Genomic DNA, 18,241 nt, shown 5'->3' with positions numbered 1-18,241 from the left:
CCTAGACACAGAGCTCTGCAGCGGCGTCTCTACCGACACGGGAGTCGCGTATCCAGGGTCTGAAGGCTCCTCCTCTGGCTCCGTGTCCTCCAGGTCCTCCCGCCCGGAGTGCCACCACGCCACGCACCACGCCCGCACCGCCGTCCAGCCGCGCTTAGGCCGCCGGGATGAACTTGAACTCTGAGGGATGAGATATGGTACTTTAAATAAGTCATTCTTCAAAGTAGCAATCTTTATGGGGTGGAGTTTTTCGCTAGTTTTTATGATCTTATTCCATATTTTTATTAAAAAAAAAATATTTATCATTTGTTCATCATCATCTCCCTAGCGTTATCCCGAATTGTCAGGTCTAGTTTTTTACAAAAGCGACTACCTGTCTGACTTTCCAAACCCGCGAAGGAAAAACCAGTCTCTGAAACGCATTTCTCCAAAATGTGGGTATCTCGCTAAGCACGTGATCATCCAAACATAAATTCGAAAACCATCGGTTTAGGCTCGTTCTGGATTCGAACCTGCAACCTCACAGTGAGAGACAAGGTCTTCTAACTTGTTTACCATGGCTCCAACAAACATTCGTCTTTGTGAGAATTTTCGTTAACTGGGAACCGACCCGACGTCCTCTGGATCGTCAGCCGAATACTCTAGCTATTAAATCCTGTAGGTTTTCAAAGTGAGTATGCCTATTCATCAAGGATTTCACAAGCATTTACAGGAAAACTTATTTAGCTTAAACGACACCGCTCAATTATCTAATGGCATAAGCTTAACCTAGTTAGACTAAGTATATTTACTTAATCTGAGTTATAATTCTAAGTCTTGGCATTAATTACTTAATCAACATATTAAACGTCATCTCCCTAGCATTATCCCGTTTTTCACAGGGTCCGCTTACCTAACCTGAAGATTTGACAGGGCCGGTTATTTACAGAAGCCACTGCCTGTCTGACCTACCAACCCGCGAAGTGAAAACCAGCCCAGTACAGGTTAGGTCACATACCTCCGAAAATTGCATTATTTGGGAATGTGGGTTTCGTCACGATGTTTTCCTTAATCTATAATCATTTATGAACCAAACATGAATTCGAAAACAAATTCGACAATAATTGGTTTAGGCCTGTTCTGGATTCGAACTTGCGACCTCAAAGTGAGAGGCAAGCGTTCTACCAATTTGGCTACCACGGCTCTTAAATCTACATATTAAACACTGGAACATAAATCTTTACATAAATGACTCTAGCCTTGTACTTTTCTGTTGGGGTGTGAGACTGTTTGCTGGTATTAATTTAGTTCGACATCCTGACAACCGGATGACTATCCACAGAGGCGGCCAATACCAAATGTAGCACCGGGACTTGCGCAGAAGAGGCTGACTGCCAGGCGTCTGTCGGATGGACTCGACAGCGCAGCAAACTTCCTGAACGTGGATTACGCAGTAATACATACATACCAAAACTCACGCTTAATTCCCACCGGGGTTAGCAAAGACTATGGAAATCCATTTGTTTTAATGTACGCTAACCATATTAAAACACGAGGTTTAGTACATCGCAAGAGGAACCAAGAACCCATACCTTACTTTTTGTTATACCAACGTGACAGGTGGTGAGTCTATAATGGTCGAACCAACTGTTTTAGTGAAATCGGGGTTCGAAACGGCGCTCCCCAAATGAGAAGCAAACCGGTGTGCGACAGGACCACAGTAAATCTACAGTTTAGATAAATTGTTGAAAATGGCCGCATAAACAGTATTTGTTCCCTGAATGAATTTTCAAATTACTGAAATGCAATCGGTTAGGTACACAGGACCACCAGTGGAGTGTTAAAAATCATATGACAATCACGAAGAACCCACTTATGAAGACCGTGTGTGTTTAAGCCATAGAGTTACTACTACCATAGATTGACATCAGCGCTCAAAAAGTGGGACGCAAAGTTACTGTTAATATAGCGACGTTGACAGTACTTTACATCAGTGCGCGATTAGGCGCCGAACTGGCAACACGGGGAAATGCGTCATAAAAACTTGCAAAGATAGAAGCTCAAAGCGAAAAAAAGGACGGAACATCACATTTTCTAATAAGAAATGACATTGCGCATATTATCATAGTATAAACATTTTAATTTTCGCAGAAAAACCCACCGAAAATTATTATTTAAGTTTAAAATAGGTACACTAAAACAAGAACTCCCGGGCAATCAGAGTCACAGTATCACCCGACCGCGTTACGAAGCACCACGCGCTAATATACGTTATAAGACGATGCGTTATTGCTGAATTTGGCACGATTTTACCAATGTATAGCTAAACAAGCGCCAAGTTTTCGCCGCATTTTTGTATCTACCTACGGTAGTGGTCTTCTTCTTCTATCGTGTGGGTTTTGAGGCGAATTACTAACCTCATCAACCCTGGTGTCAGGGTTACTATTGAGCCGCCAAAGGCCCCTGACATGACTCATTTATAACGACTACGTACTTACACAGTAAGTAGTAACCGGGACCAACGGCTTAACGTGCCTTCCGAAGCACGGCGATTTGGCGAGTGGCGTCAAAAGCAGTTGTGCTGCTAGGAACTGCCCAGACTGCGTTTTGTGCTGCTGAATGAACCTTTTCTTTGCTCTATTAGACTGCCATCGCAGTTGTGGTCCAGTTGGAAGAACGATTGACTCACATTGCGAAGTCGCAGGTTCATTTTCGAAATTGTTTCCGAATTCATGTTTGGATTATAAATAATTATCACGTGCTCAGCGGGGAAGGAAACGCACAAACATGAAAATATGACCTTCTGCGTTGAGCCGTTTTTCAACTCAAGTCATTGCAGACAGCAGTCGTGTGCAGTCGATATTGACTGCATGTAGTCGTGACTTCAATTTCACGCGGTCGTGTATTCGTGTAGTGGAGTCTATGTGCAGTTATTTTTTTAAAAAAAGAACGTCTAGGGCCCTGTGTCGAGGTTTTTCTTGCAGCTTCTTTTCCCCGGCTATACAGGTTGTGAGAAGTTGCAGTAGTTTTAGGCGGATGAGACGCTCGTTATGTAAAAATTGACGATTCAAAGTGTAACTATGTTACCTAGTGAATAAAGATATTTTTGAATTTTGAATTTGAGTCAATATGGACTGCACACTACTGCTCCAACCGCGGAAACATACGATAGATTTATTTCGAATCATTCCTTAAGGGGATGAAAAGGGAATGGCGGCAATATCGCAAATGGTAAGCTAGTAATTATTTAAAGATAAACCACACAGAAAAATATATATGTATGTATGTGTGTTTGGCTATGTGTATGTATATGTATGTGTGTGTGTGTGTGTGTGTGTGTGTATATTGTATGTGTATATATTATTTTCTTATTTTTTTCTTTTTATTTTTGTTCGTGTCATTATAATAATATATGTTTATTGCACCAGCCCGTGCTCCAATGCATTAACTTGTTTCACCCTAAGGTTGCCTGGCAGAAATTGCTATTTAGCAATAAGGCCGCCTATTGTACTTATGTTTTTATTCGTATGTTTATGTCCTTTGTATATGTCGTTGTGCAATAAAGTATTATTGATTGATTGAAAAATAAAATTTAAATAAAAAAAAATCTGACTCGGATGCGACTTGAACCCGCAGCTCTTGTTAAGCACGGGTAAGTTCTATAAAAACAAAAAAAAAACACACATAGGCAAAATACATTCCAGCAAATTACGACTAAAAGCCTATCGGTTGTTACCCGCAATACTGTGGTCTGGATGACTCATTGGGAAATGCGAATATCTATTAGGTATAAATTTATAGTTTCACCCTTTCGGATTACTTATTTTGATCCGGATAATCTATAAATTGTATTGATATTGTTTTCATCAAAGACCCATGGTAGCCCAGTTGGTAGAACGCTTGGCTCTCACTTTGAGGTCGCAGGTTCAAATCCAGCACAGGCCTAAACCAATGACTGTCAATTTCTTTTCGAATTCATGTTTGGATCATATGTAAATGATTTTCACGTGCTCAGCGGTGAAGGAACACATCGTGAGGAAACCCACATACCCGAGAAATGCATTTTCGGAGGTATGTGACGTATTGACGATGATTATATTGAAAAACCATAATAATTCCAGATAGATTATTGAAAATGGCGGTCACACAAACAGAACCACTCTCTGTAGCTTTGCTCACCCCATTAAGGATTATGTACGTATGTGTCTCATACTTTCTTGTTTAATTTGTCAACAATAGCTTCTGAAATATGTAAATTACTATCGAGTTTTCCTATTAGCTCACATAAATTAAAGGCAAATACAAATTGACATTAATTTGTACATAGGAATTGAATCGGGCTTTAAACCACTGAATTCTAATTTATGTTTGGATCATAGGTTATTAACATGCATGGCTTTAGTGACTCCGTTACGAAAACTTTGAGGGATTATTCAGATCAAAATCTGTTATTCGAGTCCTACATCCCATCATCATCAATTTAAGAGCCACGCTCTTGTCAGTGTAGCTACTTTTTAGGGAAAAATAGGGCAGTAGCATCCCTCTTGCCTTCCGCCCCGTAGTACTCTGTCTGACGCGAGTGGGATGGCGCCCAGAGTACTCTATCACAAAGCCATACTAGGACTCCTGTCCTCCGCCTCTGAATAGTACTGACGGTTACTGCTGCCCTGTGTCAGGTTCCAGGTTACAGTCCCTGTGACTCGCTTCTTCCGTCCTGCATTGCCGTGCCGATGAAAAGCGTTAGTTGTGGGTATTTTTTTTTACAAAATGGCAACGGAGGGTGAGATGACGTCAGCTCTTGCGTCAGCGCGGCTATCCTAGAAATTTTGGCTGTCACTTTAAAGCATACCTTGTTTTATTATGATCGTACCATAACTATTTATAGACTATAATGCTATCGCCTCTAATTATCGCTTTCAAATGGATAATATTTCGAGAACAAACAAATAATTATCAATGACCCGTATGCACTATTGAACTAATATTGATATTGCTTTTGCGGTAATAACTCGTTATTCCACCCATTTCGTATGCTATGCACTTAATTATTGTGTTCAATGCGAACTGTACTTACTAAAACATAAGCTCACGACTATATCCCAATTGGGGTAGTCAGAGGAACATAGTACCCACATCCACACCTCACCGAGCTTTCTGTTAGACCTACGTGTTAGGTGGTAAGCCGCATCGCCGTCTATAATGGTCGAGCTAACTTCTCAAACGGGGAGCTCCGGTTCAAATCCCGGTAGCTGACTTGCGCCAATGAATTATTAATTTATCTTAAGTGCAGTTTTCACTAACATAGTTGGTCCGACTGTTATCTAGACGGCGATACGGCTCACCACCTATCACGTTGGTCTAACAGAAAGCTAGGTAAGTACTAGTATTTAGTTTTTCTTGCGTTGAACGTACCTCTGACTACTCCAATTGGGATATAATCTTGAACTTATGTTAAGTTATTTACAAACAAAACGTACAGTCAACAACAAAAGCGTCCATGTGGCGCCACCTCACGGAATCCCTCAGAGCGGTTTAAATAGTAAACAACTAACAACTTACAGCTCCGTGCAACTTTTAACTTTATTTGCACTGAAGTGTAGAAACTACAATCAGTCTGCGCCTTGCATTGCAAACAAAGTTTCAATTTATTTATGCCGTTTCCGAGCCATTCTATAGCAAGTTCTACTGCACCCACAATAGGGTTAACAGTCTATTGATGAGCAAATTGCATTTTCCAATGTAAAGTCGGTGAGTGTCGCCGTAGTGTTGGTAATTCGATAAGAAAAGGAGATAGGACTTAGTGACGCATATAAGAACGATTGATTCGAGTCTTAAGTCTACCTAGTACATAACATAACATAACCAGCCTATATACGTCCCACTGCTGGGCACAGGCATCTCCTCAATCAACCGGAGTGAGTATGGAGCATACTCCACCACGCTGCTCCAATGCGGGTTGGTGGAGGTGTTTTTACGGCTAATAGCCGGGACCAACGGCTTAACGTGCCCTCCGAAGTACGGAATCATCTTACTTTTTCGGACAATCAGGTGATTCAAGCCTGAAAAGTCCTCACCAAACAAAGGACAGTCTCACAAAGTGATTTCGACAATGTCTCCATCGGCAATCGAACCTGGACCTCCAGATCATGAGCCTAAAGCTCTAACCACTAGACCACGGAGGCTGTTAAAGTCGTGTTGTGTGTTTAAGTCTATCTAGTATCATAGACAAAAAAATGTAATGGCCCCGATTCCTGCCGACACATCCTTATTTTATTTTAAGTTATACCTGTCATTTTCATATCCGCCGAAAAGGAAAGGGACGGATGATTGACAACTCTTAATTGAATGAATGAATAACCCGGGCGAAGAAAATAGGAAAATCGCACGGAATGCATATTCCGTTTGACGTGTGCTGTTAACTTAATTCTGTCGATTTACCGGCCAATATAGAATTTTGGAAGGATTTTTTAATTTTCTGCCTAAAATTGACGTGTGTTCCATAAATTTTATGCCTGTCGATTATTTTTATGCCGTCCCTTATCACAAAAATCACTTTGTGATCCCTAGTTTGGTTAAGACATTACAGGCTGATCACCTGATTGTCTGAAAGTAAGATGATCCGTGCTTCGGAAGGGACAAGTCATTGGTCCCGGTTACTACTTACGTAATGGCTGATGTCAGTGAGTAATCGTTACATCTGCCATGTCAGGGGCCTTTGGTGGCTCGACAATAACCCTGACACCAGGTTGTTGAGGTTGGTAATTCACCTCACAACCCACACCTTAGAAGAAGAAGATCCGTCCCTTTCTTTTTCAGCACATAAGAAAGTGACAAGTATACATACATAACATAAATAGCCTATATACGTCCCACTGCTGGGCACAGGCCTCCCCTCAATCAACCGGAGGGGGTCTCCACCACTCTGTAATCGCTAAGAAATAAGGGCGAGGATGTGTGTACCATGTATAAAGTTGGAGAATCTCACCTGATGATCCCTCCATCTCGGGTCGTGGATGGCCCCTCTGACGTGGTAGACAGAGTCCGCATCACCAGACTCTGAGCGTGCTCGACCGTCGATCTCCCGAGTCTCGTCGCTGTAGACAAAATTAAAAAGGTTATTTAGGTTATATTTAATAAATCACAGTCTCCGAAGTCTAGCGGTTTCACGGACAAGCGTCATCTAGCGCATATTTGGGAACCAATTAGTTCGCTTCGTTCGTTCGTTTTTATCTCAATGACAAGATATTTGAAAATGGAAACGTAGTATCCAAAAAACCTAACAGATGTCGCTAATAACTGACGCCAATAACAAAGATTACCAAGATGGAATGAAACACGGGTTTTATTTTCCGGTTAATATTATCACATCATCAAATCCCTAGCATTATCCCGTTTTTCACAGGATCCGATTACCTAACCTGAACATTTTCACAGATCTGGTTTTTTACAGAAGCGACTGCCTATCTGACCTTCCAACCCACGAAGGGAAAACCAGCCCAATACAGGTTAGGTCACATACATCCGAAAATTCATTTCTCGGGAATGTGGGTTTCCTCACGATGTTTCCTTCACCGCTTAGCACGTGATAATCATTTATGATCCAAACATTAATTCGAAAACAAATTCGACAGTCATTGGTTTAGGCCTGTAGTGGAATCGAACCTGCGACCTCAAAGTAAGAGGCAAGCGTTCTACTGATTGTCCGTAATATGATCCGTGCTTCGCACGGCAGGGTAATTGGTCCAGGCTACTATTTATTTAGATAAGTTAATCGTTACAAGAGCCATGTCAGAGAGACCTTTGGCGGATCAATAGTAACCCTGTCACCAGAGCTGATGAGGTCGTTCATTGATCTCTCTACCCAGAGAGAAGAAGTACCAAAGCAAACCTATTAAAATAAACTTCCTTACGTTCTGTGAACCTAAATCAAAGCCTTCCGAGATTTGACCCCTTCTCGGAATCCCTTCAAATCCTTTGCTTTACGTGTGAATACAACCTTTGTACGTTGAATCCCGGGTCACACATTAAGACGCCGTAAAACGTATATTCTGCTATTCGCAAAGACCCGGAAATAAGTATTTGTAATTTGGGAGCCACCTCCCAAAAAGACGCTCGATCTAATCGAACGGATTGGTCTAGAGGAGGAGTTTTAAATGTAGGGATTTGGTCACAATAGATCTAGCTAGGTCACAGTGGCCATTCGGGCTGCGTCAGCTCAAGCCTTCTCAAACTCAAATACTTGATAATAATTAACATTGGTCGAGCAGGCGCCATAGTCCCCCATAGCCCCAGTATCCCGGTTCACTAACCTGCAACCCAAGTTCCCCTTGTTCCCATAATCTGCAATTGTCCTACACGAACCGGTGATTGTGTTTGGGTGCACTCCCATAGTGCATACATGGATAATCGCCAGTTGGTGTCACAACACATTTAGATTAAATTGTCTTAAAGGGCCTCCACGTGTTGGCTTCGGCACCACGCACGCCTTCCATAAGAGATATGGAAACGACATACAAATAATAATAATAAAGTTTGGGAATCAAATGGTGATAAAATCAATTCCCGGGAGTGCAAAGCAAGTTTCAAAATTGGAATTAAGCATTCTACCGTTCTGTACACAGTACTCTTTATTCTATACTAAAGTCAAGGAATGAAATGAACTCTAAACCGAGTTGTATGCTAGATTAACCGCAGACCTTTCCTCCTTAATTTGTCCGGATTGCTATCTCTTGCTGTACCTTATTGTACTATGTTGTAAATGACTTGCTCAAGGTGCTTTCTTGTTTTATATGAAAATAAATGTAAGTGCAGTCTTGGTTGGTATTTGCAGTGCTACGTAACGCTAATGTCTCTAGTTCTTCTCTCGTGTGGAATGGGATCAATGACCTCACTAAACCATATATCCCGCCGCCATAGGTCTCTGACATGACTCATGTAAAGACTACATACTTACTTAAGTAAACAAAGTAATAAAAATAAGTAAATAGTAAATAAGTAGTAAAATATATTGTTGGGATCCTTGATAGCCAAAATAAAACTAGCGGACTGTAACTATATCGCTATCTATTATTTCCAAAATATTACAATATTTTAATAAAGATATAAATCGAACGCGAGCGCGAGCGAGGCGCAGAGAGAAGTGTTTTTTTTTATCAGTGTTGCCAACCGAAGAGTGCGGCGAGGGACGAATGAACGGCGATTGGCGGCCACCCCGCGACCCCTCTAGTGAGGTGCGTAGACATATATAAAAAGAAGTAAATTATTGTAACCCGAATCGAGTTAACACACCTTCCGAAGCATGGATCTTACAATACAAAAACGCTTTATTGCACATTATAAACACAACACTAAAAACAATAACAAAAGTGACAAGATAATCACAATCGGCGGCCTTATTGCTAAACAGAAATTTCTTCCAGGCAACCTTAGGGTGAAAGAACTTGCTACGTATTGAATTCAGGGACGGTGCAATACAGGTATAAGTAAATAATGAAATATAACTTAAAATGATGTACATAAAACATAATGATACTATAAACAATCTTACTCTCGGTCAGTTGGGTTGATCAGCCTGCAACGTCCACTATCGGGATACGAACCCGGGACCTCCTGATCGTGAAATTGGCCACGAAGACCGTTAAGTATCTAGCTAAGTGGAATATATGGAATTTATGGTTCTTCTAACTGTTGCCCGCGATATCGCCTCCCTCCCCGCCTGGTTTCACCACCCCTTTCCCCACATTTCTCTTGATTTCCCCACATTCAATCGTTTCACACACGCGTGTTAGTTCAGATTAGACTGTAGCAAATATTTTTAAGGACATCGCCAATTTGATCAAATTTGATCCACGCCAGGTATGGATTATAATATAATTACTTACTTACTGGAATTGTTATTTTTTTAAAGAGCGTCTAGGGCCCTGTGCCGAGGTTTTTCTTGCAGCTTCATTTCCCCGGCTATACAGGTTGTGAGGAGCTGCAGTAGTTTTAGGCGGATGAGAAGTTCGATATGTAAAAATTGACGATTCAAAGTGTATGTTACCAACTGAATAAAGATATTTTTGAATTTGAATTTGAATTTGGAAGATGATGTAAGCGTGTTCGTAAGTTATTATAACACTCTACATACACAAGTTAAAAAATAAAAGAAAGAAAAAAAATACTTTGACCCGTGGTTAAAAGAACAAAAAAACCAAAAACAGATTAAAAAAAAATTGTTTATTTAAATTTTAGAAGATTATATTATGAGGTAATATTCGACAGTTATCTTTCTATTTATTTATTAATTAAATACCTACAACCACTATTATAAAAATATTTCAAAACATATTTACACAATAAGAAAAAGATAAGAAATATTAATAATATGCGCCGCATTTAATACTTTTATTTATTTATTTGTACACAAAAGAACAGACAAAACAAACATACAAAGAAAACAGACAGTACAGTCATAGAATAAAATAAAATAAAATAAGGAATAACAGTACAGGGAAGCTTATCTGTAAGAAAGAGTACTTAAAATTCTTTTAATAATATTATTAATTTCGGAATTTAGAAGAATTTCAATAAAATTCCAAGGAACCTTCTAAACTCCGAATAACGGACAACATAAATTCTATTAATAAATATCGCGTGTGTATGACGCGAAAATCGACATTGTCCTTTGAGAGGCAACACATTTTTGCACAGTTTGAAAACGATGAAAAGGACATTTTTATAAATAGCTAAAGGCTAAATTCGTATATAAATTTAATAAAAAAGGGTAAAATTCGGAGGGATGAGGTAAAATGCTCACAGCTGTCGAATGTGGAGCCAGATGAAAAGGTCTTTAACATATCTTACGCAGGTGTGCTTTTGTGATCGAGTTTATGTATGTATGTTAATAGCAGTTGCGAGAAAAATCGAACACTGGGAAACAACTGTCACTCTTACTTGAAGAGGGCGAATTTCTGTAAATGCCTAGAGGAAGTATTGTAATATTTTTAGGATTCCGAACCTTAAAAGTCAAAAGGTAATACGGAACCCTTGTAGGACACTTTCTTGTTTTATAAATAATACAGGTTGTTAGTGACTTCGTAGTATAAGAACAACTATAGTACACCCTAAACTACGAGGCCCTTGCTTCCCTGCGTGTACGTCTCTTCCCGGTGCGCGGGCGGCAGGGTTTAGCCTACAGTGTTCAGTTCCGCAACGTCGAGCGGCGCTACCGCGTGACCTATTGACATTTTTGTAAATTCTTAAGTTATTCCAAATAAACTAAGTGAATACAAGTTCTCGGTGTTTCCCTTAAAGTAGCTAAAACTTTGATGGGTGATTCAGACCATGACTTTGAGTTCAGATCAAGCGGAATTATCTGTCGCAAAATTAAAGAACTGAAAATTATTTAAAAAACACAAAAAATATCATTCATTTTCCGATAGGAAATTGCACTTGATATCAACTCAGAATCATGGTCTGAATCATCCCCCTCAGTATTCATTACCAAGTATCTCAAGTAAGTGTGGTAATTGACAATGTGGTCTAGGGTGGAACACGCTTACCTAGCAAATGCCAATTCACGCTAGTCTAAGCTGATTTGTTGCTATTTAATAACAACAAAACAGCAATACATATTTGTCCTCGAAGGACTGCGCATCATCAGGCCTGTTGTTGCTGTTGAATTTTGCACCAGGTGAGAGCCTTCAGCGCTCCCCATTTGTCCAGCTAAGTAGTTAATGCCATTTACGGAAAATTACAATAAGTCACGTCAAAATAAAAATGTATCTTCGAAGGGGAAGGTGTAGAGTATAAAAAAACGAATTAACTTTACTTACACTAAATAAACAAAACACAAAACAAACTGTCTCCGTGGTCTAGTGGTTAGAGCGTTGGGCTCACGATCTGGAGGTCCGGGTTCGATTCCCGATAGGTACATTGTCGTAATCACTTTGTGGGACTGTCCTTTGTTTGGTAAGGACATTGCAGGCTTGAATCACCTGATTGTCCAAAAAAGTAAGATGATTCCGTGATTCGGAAGGCACGCTAAGCCGTTAGTTCCGGGCTACTAGCCCAAACATTTCCACCAACCCGCAGTGGAGCAGCGTGTTGGAGTATGCTCCATACCCCCTCCGGCTGATTGAGAGGAAGCCAGTGCCTAGCCAGTGGGATGTGTATAGGCTGTTTATGTATGCTAAATAAAAGTAAATTTCCAATCAAAAATTTAATTTCTACCGAAAGGTCGAGAATTACAAAACGTTTCAGTCTCATGAATATTAACCAATCAATTGACAATTCGCCGCAATGATCCGATTCAACTTCGAAACAAACTGCCTTACAATGGCTGACCCCCGAAATTACTTTTGCATGAAACCTTTCGATACAATGCAGACCCCATTACGGATACCTCCCGGGATTTTGGAACTGAATAGCTATAGCACACCCTGGATACTACATACAAAAAACCCTGTTTCACGGACGCTACACTTTGACGTTATCGTACACGCGCATCTGTGTGAGTGACGTCTGACGCCATACGATTGAAGACTAAAGTAAGACTGGTGGGAGGTAGGTATATAAGCTCAGCCGCTGGTAGGGAGCGGAGAGTTGCCGTTCTAATTCCTGTAAACGCCATCTAATTTTATTTTAAGTTATATCTGACATTTTCTTATCCGTCAAAAAGGAAAGGGACGGGTAATCGACAAGCATACAATTTATGGAACACACGTCAATTTTAAACACAAATCTAAAACAACAGTATTTTGCATTGGCTAATAACCCGACAGAATTAAGTTGACAGCACATGTCAAACGGTTTGCATATCAGCGAGATACCTTTTTGATTCGCCCGGGTTATTCATTTATTTACTCATTCTTCCTAAAATTAAGAGCTGTCAGTCATCCGTCCCTTTCCTTTTTGAGGGATAAGAAAATGTCAGGTATAACTTAAAGTAAAATTAGGAGTGTCTGCAGGAATCGTGGCCAAATAATGGCGGGCTAACTTTAAGTCTAACTTTAAACACAACAAAAGCACATAACAGATGTACGAACTGCTTGAAATCAAAGGGCATGAGAGTGCCCTTAGACAAGTCAAACACGAACTGTTTTGGGGCTCCGAACCTCAAAAGGAAAAACGGAATCCTTATAGGAACACTTTGTTGTCCGTTTGTCTGTCTGTCTGTCAAGATCCTTTTCTCAGAAACGCGTGGATGTATAAAGTTGAAATTAACATGTAATACTAATGTCTGCAGTCCCTTGAAGCTGTAAAAAATTCAAGTTTCTAAATGAACGCAATCCAAAAATACAGTACTTTTAAACTTAATGAACATATTACACATCAATATATATTTTTTGCTTTTTAACGTGACTTATTTTAGATTTGCCGCAGATGGCATTAACTACTTTGCCGGACAAATGGGGAGCGCTGAAGGCTCTCACCCGATACAACGTTTAAGACAACAGGCCTGAAGGTGCCCAGTTGGGCGCGAACCTCGGCTCAGGGCGTCGTCTGAGACGAAAAATATTTGAAAGAATTAATATAATATGAGATTACAACACTCTCTTAGTTCTTCCAAGAGACTTGGCGCACTTTTATAAAAAATAAATATTGGGATCGTCTTATCCATAAACCGATTCCAAACCGCTGAAACAACCTACTCGTAGTTGCGATCAAAAGGTCATAATACGTAATCCTCTCACAATAAAATGACCCCAAATTACATAACAATACGGCTGTAAATGCTACCTCACATCTCCGATTGGAAGCCTCACGAGATTCCATCTCCAAATGCAAATACTAAAGTGCCGTAACGACACGGCAACGTCAAACGATTATGAATCTTCCATAGTTACGATCTGGTCGATTTTTGATTGTTCCAAATATAGGTAATGGAATAGAGTTTACAAATGTGGGTTTTGTTGCAGGGCGATAGAGGTTGATGTTGTTTGTTTCAGTTAATGATGAGTTACTGGGGATGACTGGCTTCATTAATTTAGTGTACAGTAGAAATGGTTCTACAGTTTTCGGTTAGGGGACTGTGGAGTAAGGTATTGCGTCCAACAACGCGGAAATGAACGTGGATCCGCGGTAGTCCAGTTGGTAGAACGCTTGCCTCTCATTTTGAGGTCGCAGGTTCGAACCCAGCACAGGCCTAAACCAATGATTGTCGAATTTGTTTTCGAATTCACCTTACTCAATACATTCATAACACAGTTGCTTCGACCATTATAGACGGCGATACCGCTCACCACCTAACACGTTGGTCTAACAGAAAGGTCGTTGAGATGTGGGTACTTAGTTCATCTTGCGATGAATGTACTTCTGACTGCTTCTGAACACAGTAATATAATAATTTAGATGTAGAAATCTATGCTACAAGTATTTAAACCCGACGGTCACTGACTGACTGACCCACTCATCCCGAAATCTCAGAAACTACAAGTGCTAAGTGTCTCAAATTTAGCATGAAAGTTTCTTTTAGGACATTATGTGCTACCTAAGACAGTTTTTGCGAAATTCAACCCCTAAGGTAGTTAAAAGGGGTGGCAAAGTCTGTAAGAAACTTTTATAGTTTTAATAGTAGAATAACGATGACCTAAATGATAAAAATGCCGGTTAGTAAATGTGTTCCTCTAGTCTCTAGTTATTAAATAACTTCGAATGTACCTATACCTACATTGATTTAAAAGATGTGTAGCTGTCTTGTCATTTCTTCTCCTCAGCCATAACACCTTGCGAAATGACGTAGATTCAAAAATGTTAAATTGATCTTCAACAAGTTTATCTATGATAATTACGTTGAGTAAATGATTCTGATTCTGAGTTGGGATTCACGCGAACGAAATCGCGGGTAACAGTTTGTAAAGGTAAAAATTACCCTCCTTTTGCAGTCGAGTAATAAAAGTTAGCGAGCAATATATAACAATATAGTCAAAAAACATAAAGAACGGTTCTTGAATACAGAATATGTTTTAACTGCAAAAAATTGACACGTTCTCGAAATCCCGGAAAACGGACGAATACAAAATGAAACTGCAAAAACTGCAATCGTATTCAGCAGTTAACTATACGTTACTGCTTTCATATGTTGAATATGCTGGATTTGTCGTGTTGTATTAAAGTTACGGTATTTTTAAATTGTTTGCCTATTCGACTTTTGTTGGGTTTTTGATGGTTGTGTATAGCTATTTTGGTATATACGAGTACAAAATATATACTTTATTGCACTTAACAACTACTTAGTTACATCACAGACATGAAATGGTCGTTTACAAGGGAGGACTTATCTCTAAGACAGGTTCTCGAGAGAGAGAGAAAGGGGGGTGAGATGTTGGTTGCGCATAATACATATTATACAGAGTACCTGTAAAAAAATGGGATAATACTAGAGAGATGATTAAAAATCCATAAGCCATAAGTCTTTGTGTGTCTTTGTTTTCGGAAATTTTGTTTCGGCGGTTATCTTGTGTATTTTGGAACAATTCTTGTCATTTTGCACTGTTTGTTGTGGATATTGGGTGTTATCGAAGGTGGCTGACACGCCCCTGTGATTTGTGTAATATTGGATCGACGGGTGCCGTTTTGATGTAACTTACTGTAGGTATATTCGGCTAAGGTGGCATATTGGTGGTTCACTACCATGCCAGACAAATGGGGTACAAATGAGGAGCGCTGAGAAGCTAATAGGGGTCGCAGATGGAGTAGCCAATTACGAGTATGTAAGTCAGAGCTAAGTGTTCGGAAAATCCAGGACGCTGGGTCCAATAATCTCTCTCTCTCTCTTTATTTAAGAACTGCGCTCTTGTCGGTGGAATAATCGCCTTCATTACTCCATAGATAGGGCGTGTAGAACCGTGGTTGCCCAATAATCTACGGAATTATATACATACATAAACACACGACTATCGTCCGTAATGACATGAGCAAAAAAAGTTTTCCATCAGTTTTTAAACGAAGTCCTACGATGGATATGGTGAACCGTATGGTGGCTATAAGATGCTAGAAAGGACAAAATCCCTCCTCACCTTCCGTCCTTTCCATTTTTTTAAGTTCTTTGCGACCTTGTCACCTAAAGGGATCTCCTCCGAAAAACCCTGAAAAAAGCGGACTATGCCCATTCCATGTATGTAGTAAGCCATTAATCTGCATACTTCCAAAACTTACCAAAGGCACTGTGAACCAGAAAAATAAATCGCCGACGATATATTAGAGTGGATGCGTCGTAAACGGACGCTTGGAGAACTGATATAAAAGGAGTTTCCTGGACAAAGTTGTAACAATTGAGCAGCAACACAATATACATGTCCTTCCCTTTCACTCTAGAGACACGGGCATAATGCCGTCTCACTCACTGACACGTCCTTCCTGCGTCCATAATAGACGCAGAGGACAGTGATAGTATCAAGTTGTCACGGCATTGCTGTGCTGTTTGAATAGATCTAGCTAGGTTGTGTCAATAGTTATCTTGCGTATTGTAGTAAGTAAATAAAGGGAATGGAAATATACGGCATAGACTACTCTTTGTGGCTTTTCTCGGATATTGTGAGGAGATAAATGATAAACAGCTGAGAAAAGCCGGAATTGTGTATCGAATCGAATTCCATTTATCCATGAAATCTCTTTTACCTCATTAGGGGCGGAACCTCTTTGTGTTTGTCGAAGTAAAGAAAGCTTTATGATTTTTTTCCACAGACGTAGGGACATCGATGTATCGAGCATCGAGCCCAAAAGTTGAGTACGAAACCCAAAAGAGGGTTTCGTACTCAACTTCGATTGACGTATTTCCTGTGTCACGTGAGAAATGAATCAAGCTAATCATAGTGATATCTGGGATCATGACCAACTAGAAAAATGAAACTTGACTTCCTATAAAGAACATCATTTTCTCTAGTATTAGTAGAGTCTAGCAGAGCCCTCTGTCGCTAGTCATTAGTAAATCCATTATTTTGAAGAGAACTATAATAAATAATAATTCGATAGATTTCAATTACGTACGGATTTCGATCGGATAGTGATGTAAGGATATTACCATAAGATATTAGATTCACATGCTGTATCGATTGAATTTAGATAACTGTTGTCGTCGGATTTATTTCAAGGGGAGAATACGCATTGAATACCAATAGGGTAGGGTTTCAACGAGCACGGGTTTTCACAATAAGTAGATGAAATTTACGATAGAATTCAGGAGATCACAAGGGTAAGGGCCATACCTCACTAGGACACCACGGTGGCGCATCAACAAAATGTATGCAATGATACCTGCGGGTTCAAAGAAGCTTTCAATTTAAAAAGCAATATTGCTATTTAACAAGATTAGTGATTATCTAGAAGACATGAATGTATGGGATTAGCTGTCTGGGAACTGATATTAGGCAGCCAAATAACTAAATTGTATAACAGTATTTTATGTTTTAAAACAAGAACGTCTAAGGCCCTGTGCCAAGGTTTCTTGCAGCTTCTTTTCCCTGGCTATACAGGTTGCGAGAAGCTGCAGTAGTTTTAGGCCGATGAGACGTTTGTTATGTAAAAAAATGACAAAAAGTGTAACTATGTTGTCTACTGATTAAAGATATTTTTGAATTTGAATTGCACAGTATATGCGCAAATATCAAAAAGCAATACTTACTGCTTTTTAAATGAATTGTTCCAATTTGGCATTTTTAACTGCCCTGGTAATTATGTATTGTTGCGTAAACCAGAAGAAAAGTTGCTCATACCTCTTTCTTCAATTCCGTGGTCGTCAGTCACAAACACTTTTGGCAAGTGTAAAGATGAAACACGTATACACGAGCATAAGCGTGTATAAACGTGTTGTCTGCTGTTAACACGAGTCGGCGTTGACACGGGTACGATCTGATAGTCGAGCTGGTTTCATAACGTCTGCGTTTTCCTTACAATTTCGTGTGAATACAATTAGCAACATTTGTCTGCTTATCTTTTGTTTTACCTTTGATGGGTCTGCTCTTGGCCCCAGACTTGCCCGAAGGCATTGACGAGGCCTAAGATGGAGCGAGTTCGCCCAGAAGGTGCCTTCACTCTGGCCTTGAAAGCACCCGGGTTATATGCATTCGGAAATACAGAAGACGGCAGAGAATTCCACTTTTTAGCAGTGCGCAAAACTCGTCATCTCACATCTTGGAACTCTCCTGAAATATAACATAACTACACGCAAGGGGTATGCAGAAGTGTACATTATAGCCAACTACATATGCCAGCTATAAAAAATACTTAGCAGTGTTTTATACAAAGACAAAACTTAATATATGTAAAAAAACATATAAGA

At 39.9% G+C, this 18,241-nt stretch overlaps 1 protein-coding gene across 1 annotated transcript in view; it reads right to left on the bottom strand.

Moving 5' to 3' along the window:
- LOC126371230 (muscarinic acetylcholine receptor DM1) overlaps nt 1–18,241 on the bottom strand; it is a 133,046-nt gene that overhangs the window by 3,077 nt on the left and 111,728 nt on the right. Inside the window, exons 3-4 of the mRNA XM_050016498.1 lie at nt 6,965–7,073; nt 2–180 (exon numbers count right to left, since the gene is read on the bottom strand). Of these exons, the coding sequence (XP_049872455.1) occupies nt 2–180; nt 6,965–7,073 (288 nt within the window). The remainder of the gene's footprint in view (nt 1; nt 181–6,964; nt 7,074–18,241) is intronic.

This window comes from Pectinophora gossypiella, chromosome 12 (genome assembly GCF_024362695.1).
Source record: "Pectinophora gossypiella chromosome 12, ilPecGoss1.1, whole genome shotgun sequence".
Lineage (NCBI taxonomy): Eukaryota > Metazoa > Arthropoda > Insecta > Lepidoptera > Gelechiidae > Pectinophora > Pectinophora gossypiella.
This window is presented reverse-complemented; position numbering and strand designations above follow the sequence as displayed.